Source organism: Pelobates fuscus, chromosome 1 (assembly GCF_036172605.1).
Source record: "Pelobates fuscus isolate aPelFus1 chromosome 1, aPelFus1.pri, whole genome shotgun sequence".
NCBI classification, from domain to species: domain Eukaryota; kingdom Metazoa; phylum Chordata; class Amphibia; order Anura; family Pelobatidae; genus Pelobates; species Pelobates fuscus.
The window spans coordinates 54,142,525-54,154,892 of record NC_086317.1 but is presented as its reverse complement, the minus strand read 5'-3'; the positions used below and the strand labels follow the sequence as shown (position 1 = coordinate 54,154,892).

The 12,368-nt window shown below is 41.1% G+C and overlaps 1 protein-coding gene across 1 annotated transcript in view; it reads left to right on the top strand.

Moving 5' to 3' along the window:
• The window catches only part of GBE1 (1,4-alpha-glucan branching enzyme 1), a 184,214-nt gene that overhangs the window by 117,805 nt on the left and 54,041 nt on the right, over positions 1-12,368 (top strand). The window contains exon 12 of the mRNA XM_063448657.1: positions 1,575-1,746. Coding sequence (XP_063304727.1) covers positions 1,575-1,746 — 172 coding nt within the window. The remainder of the gene's footprint in view (positions 1-1,574; positions 1,747-12,368) is intronic.

Here is a 12,368-nt window from a genome sequence, read left to right as displayed (position 1 = left end):
TGTGGAAGAAAAAGGTGCACAAGCAGCAGGGATGACCGCAGCCTGGAGAGTATTGTCAGGAAAAGACCATTCAAAAATGTTGGGGACTTTCACAAGGATTGGACTGAGGCTGGAGTCACTGCATCAAGAGCCACCACACACGGACGGATCCTGGACATGGGCTTCAGATGTCAAATTCCTTTTGTCAAGCCGCTCCTGAACAACAAACAACGTCAGAAGCGTCTTACCTGGGCTAAAGAAAAACAGACCTGGTCTGTTGCTCAGTGGTCCAAAGTCCTCTTTTCTGATTACAGCAACTTTTGCATCTCATTTGGAAACCAAGGACCCAGAGTCTGGAGGAAGAATGGAGAGGCACACACTGCAAGATGCTTGAAGTCCAGTGTGAAGTTTTCACAGTCTGTGTTGATTTATGGAGCCATGTCATCTGCTGGTGTTGGTCCACTGTGCGTCATTAAGTCCAGGGCCAGGAGATTTTGGAGCTCTTCATGCTTCCTTCCCCAGACGAGCTTTATGGGGATGCTGACTACTTTTTCCAGCAGGACTTGGCACCTGCCCACACTGCCAAAAACACCAAAGCCTGGTTCAATGACTGTGGGATTACTGTGCTTGATTGCCCAGCAAACTCGCCTGACCTGAACCCCATAGAGAATCTATGGGGCATTGCCAAGAGAAAGATGAGACATGAGACCGAGCAATGCAGAAGAGCTGAAGGGCGCTATTGAAGCATCCTGGTCTTCCATTTCACCTCAGCAGTGCCACAGGCTGATAGCTTCCATGCCATGCCGCATTGAGGCAGTAATTGCTGCAAAAGGGGCCCAAACCAAGTACTGAGTCCATATGCATGCTTATACTTTTCAGAGGTCTGATATTTTTCTATGTACACTCCTTGTTTTATTGATTGCATGTAATACTCTAATTTACTGAGATTGTGGATTTGGGGTTTTCATGAGCTGTAAGCAATAATCATCGCACTTATAACAAACACGGCTTGAACTATCTTGCTTTGCATGTAATGCGTCTATCTCATATATTAGTTTCCCCTTTTACGTTGCATTACTGAAATAAATGAACGTTTACTCAATATTCTAATTTTTCGAGTATCACCTGTATATTTTCTTAGTAGAGTGCATTTGTATAATATAGCAACAGTAGAACAGTACCAAAGGAAAAAATCTTCTACTTGCTGAAAAGATTTTTCTCTTTTAAGTGTCTTGTTGACAAAAAACAAATTACCCTATTTGAAATATAGGATGAATAGCCAAGACATAAAAATAGGACATAATAATGTCTAGATCAGGGCTGCCCAGAAGGTAGATCCCCAGATGTTTTGAATGGCATCAGCTTCCACAATGCTTTGCCATTCTAAAGGCATGCAAAGCATCATGGGATTTGTAGTCCTACAACATCTGGTGATCTACCTTTTGGGCAGCCCTGGTCTAAATAGATGCTCAGGGATACCTGTCTCTGCTCTTTCATCCTACAAATATGCCCTAATTTCTTGTTGTTTGATATTCATCAGAACTTTACTTTAACCAATTTGTGGGTTTTTTGTTTGTTTGTTATTTTCTGTTTAGGCCTTGGTTGGAGATAAGACATTGGCATTTTGGTTAATGGATGCAGAGATGTATTCTAATATGAGTGTGGAGTCGCCTTTAACTTCTGTCATTGATCGTGGAATTCAACTCCATAAAATGCTGCGTCTGATAACCCATTCACTTGGAGGAGAAGGATATCTCAATTTCATAGGTGCGTAACACATTCCATAAATTACTTTATTTCTCTGCAAAATATTACAAAAGAACTTCCCATTTATCTTAATTAGGTCAAAGCCAAATATTTAGCATGATAAGAAAATGCAAGCAGAAAAAAAAACATTGTGTTTGACCCTGCAGATTATTATTCCTATCTTTCATCTTACTGAATATCTATCTGCAGTCTCTCTAAACAAAAATTATATGATTGCAAATGTACGGTTACATTCTTCTCCTTAGTTAGATTATGGTGTAGATTACTTTGTGTAATATAACTCATTGCTGCATTGCTTTCCTCAACAAATAGGCACATCAACTCCATGTAAGTTACCTGTTAGCCATCTGGAGACTGGATATACCACAGACTGGATCCAGATAGATTACCTACTACTTCTCTTTAAACTGGACCGCTACTTCTCTTTAAACAGGACCACTTATTCTATTCCAGGTTTATTTTCCCTATAGTCCCTAGGTGTCTAGGTACTATTTTTCTTCTCTATGTATCTTTCAAATTAGTTCTACAGAAACTGGACACGTACATTTCTTTAATGTAAATTGCCAGTTTGCTATTACAATCTGGGCATTTCCTACTTTTTGAGGTATTGTGTAGTATCCATTAAAGACTGAGCTGTGTTACCTACATCAATGTTATTACCACATAGTTGCCCCAAAATTGGTCTTCCATTTAGATTTGATATATATATCGCTCATTATCCCCCAGGTGTTTGAACACTGCCTTTTAACCCTTAAGAATGTTGCAGATTAGTTCACCAAAAACTAAAATCTGCTTTTTTCCCCCCAGTTGTTACAGAAGTCATATGACTTGCAAATGAATGCACTTTACACAACAATATCTGCTGAATTGAGGTGTTCTTGAAATACACAATAACTTCAGTCACATTAACGCAAGCGCAAGACCAGGTTCAAATAGTGAAATCATAATATAGCTTAATATAGACTTACAAATTGTGTTATTGGTCTCCATCAACAAAATCACTTGTTACTGCCTTTAGAATTGTCAATTGTTTGCTGTCACATCCAAACTAGCAATCAGAAACATTTAGTGCTTAACTGGAGGTGTATGGGTAATGTCATCTGGTCAATGTGGCTTGCCATCTGTATAGTTTTTTTCCATTGTAGTTTTTTGGCAGTGATGTTCTCATTGAGCACAAAAGTCAGGGAATCAATTCAAAAACACTTGGAAACACTATTCTGCTGCGCTGAATCCCATTGTTTGGTGTTATAAGTAATGTTTTATAGTTCTACCGTCTAATGTTGGCACGTGTTTGTATTTGCATGAAAAATCCCCTTGAAACCGCATTTACCTACGGTAATATTATTGCTGTTGTATTACTGCTACAGCTGAACACATCCACAATTGACTGCTATGTTTTGCACTGCTGTGTGCTATTTAAATTTGAAGCATTTTTACACGTTTTATTCTTGGGCAATATAAATTATGAATCTCTATTGCATTGGCAACTTTCTATTCCATATGTAGCAGGTGACATCTAGCAAAATAAACCTCTGCCTTTTAACTGACTTACTCTATATTTTCTTAATTCACGAGTTGTAACTAAATTAAGCTTATTTCCTTCTTGTTTAAGATAAATTATGCAGCAGACCATGATAATGAACCGTTTATTTTAACTATGTTTTCTTCTTTCAAAGGCTCTGAGTTTCACGCAAAATTATTAGTCACCGTTTGTGCTGTGCCTTTGAAATAGCACAATCTCTTAGATCTCCAAAATGAATGTACTTTCATTTATATGTATTTGTTAGCAAAACATCCAATAGCATAGACAAGCGGACAATAAAACTATATAACCCCTTGAGTTTTATATTCCTGATCATTGTGTGTATTTAATAGATTGTGGTTGCATCTCAATCACTTTTTACTGCCCCTTTCCGTTTGTATCTTCTTGCAAAGGTAAGATCTAAGGCATCAGTCCCAATTACTTGCTCTAGGCCGGGATTGAATGAATATGTGCCCCAAAGTAGTGCCATGAGCTGCAAATCTAAACCAGTAGCATCATGAATTAGACCATTAATAATCCTTAACTTCCTCTGCAGAAGTCTGCTATTATTTGTATTAAGTCCGAGATAGTTTTCGAGTGTATAGGGAACATAAAAAAAACCCACAGAGGAATATTCTTTAAAGTACTGCTGATGCAAAAACAAAAACAAAAATCCAGACCAAGGCATTTTCATGCTCTAAGATCATGTTTTCAAACTCTGTACAGCATGATTTGTAACGTCATCCATGCAATTATTCCCGTAATGAATGGGAAGTAATGCACAGATCACATCCATGCAGGTGGAAAGCCATAAACTTGTCTGCCCAAGGTTAGTGGAAGTTATACTCCTGAGTGGCACCTGCTGCGATTTTAATGGCATAGTCTAAAATAGATACCACATGTACTGTAACACCCAGGCAGCATTAAAACATGTGTTTCTTAGTGCTACTGTTTCAGTCCACTGTAACTTAATATTAACCCTTAAACAGTGGTGGCAGAACTACCAGCGATGTAGCCTGTGCTACTGCACCAGGATCCCAAATAATCCTGCCCACCCATCGCAAGATTTAAGGCACAGCTTCCACAGAGCTTCCACAGAGCCCTACTTTGCCATGCTGACAATTCTGGTAATTCCTGTATTGCAACAGAGCGAGCCAGTGTCAGGGTACCTGAGGCCTCTACCTCTAAGGGAGGTAGAGACTTGGTGGTTTATCCGTCCAGGCGAGCTGTTTCCTCCGTTCCTCGCGGTTCATCCAGCCACTTAAACACCGGCCGCGAGGAATCCACATCCTTTTCTAGCAGGACGCTCAATACGTGACGTCATGACGCTATCACGAGCGACCTGTCACTCAAGTGTCCGATATCCAATCGGCACTTGTCAGAGGCGTGCTTACCATCCGGAGCCAGGGTATTTAAGCTTACTTCTCTCTTCAGCTCATTGCCCTGTCGTGGTTCTAGCTTGTCTAGTCACTCAGTGCTCTGGTATTCTAGTTTGCTCTATTTGGTTTTGACTCGGCTTGTTGTACTTCCCTGCTTCTCTGTTCTCCCTTGACCCGGCTTGTCTCTCGTTTATCTGTCTTCCCGTTCCCTCGACCTCGGCTTGTCTCTGACTATTCTCTATTACTCTCGGTACGTTAGTCCGGCCATTCTAAGGCCCGGTATACGTACCTTTCCACTCTTTGTACTCTGCGTGTTGGATCCCTGTCCCGATCCTGACATTACGACAGGGCCAATGGATCCTGCAGGTACAAACAGTCAGCTTGGTTCTTCTGATCCCAGGTTTGACGCCATGGAGCATAGGATGGATCAGATGGCTCTAGCACTACAGGCACTTTTGTCTCGTGCTAGTAACCCACCTGAGGAGACACGTACTCCTTCTATTTCTCCTGCAGTCTCAGGTCTAGAGATAGCCACTGTAGGTGCTTCTTCCCGTATTACCCCACCAGTACGTTATGGCGGGTCACCGGAGAAGTGCCGTGGTTTTCTGAACCAGATTAGCATCCATTTCGAATTACAACCCCGCTCTTATCCTACAGATAGAGCGAAGGTTGGATTTGTTATTACTTTACTCATTGAGAAAGCTCTGAGATGGGCCAATCCTTTATGGGAGAATGATAATCCACTAGTCTATAATTATAATGCCTTTGTAGCTGCGTTTAGAAGAACTTTTGACCCTCCTGGTAGAAAGGTCAATGCAGCTAGATTACTGTTGCGCCTTAGACAGGACAATCGAACACTTGTGGACTATGCACTAGAGTTCAGGTCCTTGGCGGCAGAAGTTAAGTGGAACGAACAGGCTTATATAGATGTGTTTCTGAATGGGTTATCAGATGTAATTCTTGACGAGGTCGCTACTAGAGAACTCCCTGAGAATTTGGAGGATATAATTTCTTTTATATCTCGTATTGATGAACGCATAAGAGAGAGGCAGAACACTCGAGATAGGACCCGTAGACCCTCCTTTAAACTAGCGCCTACCTTTCAAAATTCTGAGTTCGAGGACTTACGTATTTCTGAACCTATGCAGATAGGCAGTACTCATCTCACAGAGAGAGAGAGACAGTACAGAAGAAGGGAGGGTTTATGTATGTATTGTGGAGTCAGAGGACATTTACGCCTAAATTGTCCTAATCGTTCGGGAAACGCTCGCACCTAAGTTTCTCTAGAGGACAGGCCTTGGGTGTTTCTACTTTGTCCTCTATTCACAACTACAAAGAGTTCAGACTTCTGTTACCCGTTTCTTTGAGGTGGGAGAAGGGAGTAGTAAAGACTATGGCACTAATCGATTCTGGAGCTGCTGAGAGCTTTATAGATCAGGGTTTTGTTGCCAAGCATGCTATCCCATCCCAGTTAAAAGAGACACCACTGGCTGTTGAGGCCATCGATGGTAGACCGTTACTTGAGCCTGTTATTTTCCATGAGACCATACCGATTAACTTAACTGTTGGCATCCTACATAAAGAGGATATATCCTTAATGCTCATTTCTTCTCCGTCTATTCCCATAGTCCTGGGGTACTCCTGGTTGAGGAGACACAACCCTATTATTAATTGGGAGTCAGGGGAGATAGTTTCCTGGGGAGAGAATTGTCAAGAAAAATGCTTGCGGAAGGTCTTACCTCTCGGATTAACTAACACATCGACTACCTCTGACAATCCTACAGAGACACAAATTCCGCCTCAGTATCTAGATTTAAAGGCAGTATTTGACAAAAAGAAAGCCGATACCTTACCCCCACACAGGTCCTTTGATTGCAAAATTAACCTACTCCCTGGTACCATGCCTCCCAGAGGTCATGTATACCCATTATCTACAAAAGAGAACTCAGTTCTAGAGGAGTATATTCACGAGAATTTAGACAAGGGATTCATCAGGAGGTCCTCCTCCCCTGCCGGGGCTGGATTTTTTTTTGTTAAAAAGAAAGATGGTTCTTTGAGACCTTGTATTGATTATCGAGGCTTGAATAAGATAACCATTAAAAATGCCTACCCGATTCCCTTGATCACCGAACTCTTCGATCGTTTGAAGGGCTCTACAATTTTCACCAAGTTAGACCTCAGAGGGGCATATAACTTGGTGAGAATCCAGCAGGGACATGAGTGGATGACGGCATTCAATACTCGATATGGTCACTATGAATATACTGTTATGCCTTTTGGGTTATGCAATGCGCCAGCTGTATTCCAGGATCTGATAAATGAGGTTCTTAGGGAATTTCAGCAAGATTGCGTCATTGTATACCTAGATGATATACTCATTCATTCTAGTGAGATTGAGACTCATCACAAGCAAGTCAGGAGGGTTTTGCACAAGCTTCTCCAGCATGGCTTGTACTGCAAGTTGGAGAAATGTAGCTTTGATCAAACCCAGGTAACCTTTCTCGGCTATGTGATCTCTGGGGAGGGATTTAAGATGGATCCGGATAAGCTCCAATCCATTCTAGAGTGGCCTTTACCCAAAGGTCTTAAAGCCGTACAGAGATTTATTGGTTTTTCTAATTATTATAGGCGCTTTATTAAGGGCTATTCTTCCATTATCGCACCTATCACTAATATGACCAAACAGGGGGCTGATACTAAGAATTGGACTACTGAAGCTCTCCTTGCGTTCAAAACTCTCAAGGAGCTTTTCGCTTCCGCTCCAATTTTAGTTCACCCCGACACTTCTCTGCCTTTTCTACTTGAGGTAGACGCATCAGAGACTGGTTTAGGTGCTGTCCTATCTCAAAGGTTGGGGGTTGATAAACCATTACATCCATGTGGATTTTTCTCTAAAAAATTGACCGGTACTGAAAGCAGATATGACATTGGTGACAGAGAATTACTAGCGGTTATCAAGGCTTTGAAAGAGTGGAGACATTTATTGGAAGGTACATTACATCCTGTTACCATTCTAACTGACCACAAAAATTTGTCTTATATCGGAGAGGCTAAGCGGTTGTCTTCCAGGCAGGCTCGTTGGTCGTTGTTTCTTACCCATTTCAATTACGTTCTGACTTACAGACCTGGGTCAAAGAATTCTAAAGCCGATGCGCTATCTCGCCAATATGAGCCCTCTGCTTCAGTTGAACCACTTATGTCCTCCATTGTACCCAAATGCAATATTATTGCTAATACCAGTCTCAAAATTCATTCTCCGCTACTTGACCAGATCTTGAAGTCTCAACATCTAGCTCCCGGAAACACTCCTGAGGGAAGAAACTTTGTTCCTCCTGAACTTCAACTGGAGCTCTTACAATGTTTTCACGAAAGTAAAATAGCTGGTCATCCTGGTATTCGCAAGACATACTCTTTGATATCCAAGGATTTCTGGTGGCCTTCACTTCGAAAAGATATTGAGGAGTTCGTCGCAGCTTGTGAAACTTGTGCCAAGACTAAACTACCTCATGCATCTCCATGTGGCCTGTTACACCCCTTGGACATTCCTGAGAAACCTTGGTCCTGTTTGTCCATAGACTTTATCGTTGATTTGCCTGCTTCCAAGAGACAGACTGTTATTCTCACGGTGGTGGATAGATTTACTAAGATGGCCCATTTCGTGCCATTACCTAAACTTCCGACTTCTCCTGAATTGGCGGAGATTTTTGCAAAAGAGGTTTTTCGCCTACATGGGATTCCTTCGGAGATTGTTTCTGATAGAGGCTCTCAATTTGTCTCACGTTTCTGGAGATCCTTTTGTTCTCAAATGGGCATCAAATTGAACTTCTCCTCGGCCTATCACCCTCAGTCTAACGGAGCTGCTGAACGTACCAATCAAAAGATCGAACAGTATCTGCGTTGCTTTGTTTCCGAACACCAGGACGATTGGGTCGGTCTGATTCCTTGGGCGGAGTTCGCACACAATAACCTTGTTTGCGATTCAACTCGCTCTAGCCCTTTCTTCATGAACTATGGCTTTCATCCTTCGATTTTTCCTTCGGTTTCCTCTTCTCAGGGGATACCGTCGGTTGATGATCATGTCGCCAACCTGAAGAAATTATGGGATCAGACTCGGCAAATTCTGTTACATAGTTCCTCGTTGTTCAAGAAACACGCTGACAAGCATAGAAGAGCGGCTCCTGTTTTTGTTCCTGGGGATAGGGTATGGTTAAGTACTAAGAATATTCGACTAAAAGTTCCATCTATGAAATTTGCTCCTCGCTACATAGGCCCTTACAGGGTTCTCACTCGTATCAATCCGGTTGCGTATCGCCTTGCTCTGCCACCTGCCTTACGCATTCCTAACTCTTTTCATGTCTCCTTGTTGAAACCTCTTATTTGCAACAAATTCTCCTCTAAGGTCTCCTCGCCTCGTCCTGTTCAGGTGGAGGGTCGGGAGGAGTACGAGGTAAGCTCCATCGTTGATTCCAGAATTTCAAGGGGAAAATTGCAATATCTGGTCAACTGGAGGGGATATGGTCCTGAGGAGAGGAGTTGGGTACCTCAGGAGGACGTTCATGCTTCTCGCCTTCGCAGAGCATTTCACCTCCGCTTCCCATCTCGCCCCGGTTCCTTCCGCCCGGTGGGCGTATCTGAGAGGGGGGGTACTGTCAGGGTACCTGAGGCCTCTACCTCTAAGGGAGGTAGAGACTTGGTGGTTTATCCGTCCAGGCGAGCTGTTTCCTCCGTTCCTCGCGGTTCATCCAGCCACTTAAACACCGGCCGCGAGGAATCCACATCCTTTTCTAGCAGGACGCTCAATACGTGACGTCATGACGCTATCACGAGCGACCTGTCACTCAAGTGTCCGATATCCAATCGGCACTTGTCAGAGGCGTGCTTACCATCCGGAGCCAGGGTATTTAAGCTTACTTCTCTCTTCAGCTCATTGCCCTGTCGTGGTTCTAGCTTGTCTAGTCACTCAGTGCTCTGGTATTCTAGTTTGCTCTATTTGGTTTTGACTCGGCTTGTTGTACTTCCCTGCTTCTCTGTTCTCCCTTGACCCGGCTTGTCTCTCGTTTATCTGTCTTCCCGTTCCCTCGACCTCGGCTTGTCTCTGACTATTCTCTATTACTCTCGGTACGTTAGTCCGGCCATTCTAAGGCCCGGTATACGTACCTTTCCACTCTTTGTACTCTGCGTGTTGGATCCCTGTCCCGATCCTGACAGCCAGACCTGTAGTAAGTAGTTAGACACGGTCTGCCGTGTCTATGTCGATTTATGTGTGTATTTGTTACAACCAAAAATAATATGTTGATAAAATAGTCATATTTAACAGTATAAAACAACAGCGAAATAAAAATTAGGTCTATATCCCTTACACCTGCAAAATATTTGGATGTCTCTTTAAAGTGCAAAATATTTTGTGCAAAGTAAAACACTTTCTTGTGCAAACAATTGAATTGCAAAAAAAATCAATGTAACTTTCTATAAACGTAAAGTGCATTTTAATAGTAAATAGCCATGTCTGCTTATTGTGACAAACTTGCAGCAACCAACACAATCAAACCAAAAAGGTTTCACAAAACAAACATATACAAACTTGATGATACTTATATAGAGTGTTCTTTTAAAATTCCTTGTGTTGAATCTTTAAGACAAAAAAAAACAAAAACAAAGCAACATCTATTGCAAAACATCTATATATTTTGAAAACATATAATCAGATAAAATCTATTGGTATCTCGCTAACTGCATTTGAGTGAATTGTGTGCCACTCTCACCTTAAGAGCATGTGCGTGTTAGTGAACTTGTGTGTGTGTGTCAGTGAGCTTGTCTATGGTGAGCATATGTGTGTCAGTGAGCTTGTGTGTGCGTGTGTCAGTGAGCTTGTCTGTGGTGAGCATATGTGTGTCAGTGAGCTTGTCTGTAGTGAGCTTGTGGATCACTGAGCTTAGCTGTACTGAGTGTGTGTGTGTGTCAATAAGCTTGTTTGTAGTGAGCATGTGTGTGTGTCAGTGAGCTTGTCTGTAGTGAGTTTGTGTATGTCAGTGAGCTTGTCTGTAGTAAGCCTGTGTGTGTCAGTGAGCTTATCTGTAGTGAGCGTGTTTGTAGTAAGTTTGTGTGTTTATATAAGTGAGTTTGTCTTTAGTAAGCTTGTGTCTGTGTCAGTTTGTCAGTGAGCCTATTTGTGTGTATCAGTGAGTTTGTGTTTTGCGTTAGTGAGTATGTGTGTGTCAGTGAGCTTGTCTGTCTATGAGCCTGTGTATCAGTGACCTTGTGTGCTTACTATATAATTAAATTTATTTTCCCTGAAAGGACCAATTTCTTTAATTAAAAACAAAAACAAAAAACATACCAGTAATGTTATACATGTGTGTATATATATATATATATATATATATATATATATATATATATATATATATATATATATATATATATATATATATACATCAGACACATTAGGTGGCACAATGACTTATAGAACTGGCATACCTTTTTTTTTGTACTAGGGCTTCTTTTTATTCTCAGTCTTGTCCTGGAAACAAGGTAAGTGAACGATCAAGGAGTTAACCTTTAACCCTCTGGTGGGGCAGTTACCTAAATAGTGATTAGGGCACTATAGTGTTGTGAATACACATTTCTGCTTAAAGCTATAGTGTTCCTTTAGTTGAAATCCTAGACATATTGGGAATTTTAAGAATCATGACTAATTAGTGAATCTATTTTGAATTAATTTTATTTAGTTGCACTTGTTGTATAGAAACTATTAAATGTAAACATTTGAAACTTTGTTTTTCTTTTTTAATTTTAGAAATATTTTGTTTAAATTTACTATTGTGTCGTGTTGTATCAAAATAAAGCTCTATTTCTCCTTAAAGGAACACTATAGTCACCTAAATTACTTTAGCTAAATAAAGCAGTTTTAGTGTATAGATCATCCCCCTGCAATTGCACTGCTCAATTCACTGTCATTTAGGAGTTAAATCACTTTGTTTCTGTTTATGCAGCCCTAGCCACACCTCCCCTGGCTATGATTGACAGAGCCTGCATGAAAAAAAAAACTGGTTTCACTTTCAAACAGATGTAATTTACCTTAAATAATTTTATCTCAATCTCTAAATTGAACTTTAATCACATACAGGAGGCTCTTGCAGGGTCTAGCAAGCTACTAACATAGCAGGGTATAAGAAAATCTTAATTAAACAGAACTTGCAATAAAGAAAGCCTAAATAGGGCTCTCTTTACAGGAAGTGTTTACGGAAGGTGTGATTAGGGTTCATAAACAAAGGGATTTAACTCCTAAATGGCAGAGGATTGAGCAGTGAGGCTGCAGGGGCATGTTCTAAACAACCAAACTGCTTCATTAAGCTAAAGTTGTTCAGATGACTATAGTGTCCCTTTAAACAAAAAGGGTGAAATTGTGGTAGAATGAATGCATTTAAGAATGGCCAAAGAAGCCCTTGTTCACAAACATGTCACTTCACAAAAGAGCTTCGGTCCTTAAGGGGTTATTATGAAAGCTTATGTGTTGTTGCTTGTGTTAAGAACTGTTTAGAATAAAGTTGTAAAACTTCAGCTACCGAACGAAAGCCTACTTTGATCTCTCTGCCCACCCTTCATAAATAATCAACACCCAAGTCCAACAAATTGCGTCATAACAACAAAACTATTATTACCTATTTAAAGAGGTGTATTTGTTTGAGTGAATAAAGAGGGTGACATTTTGGGAGACATCG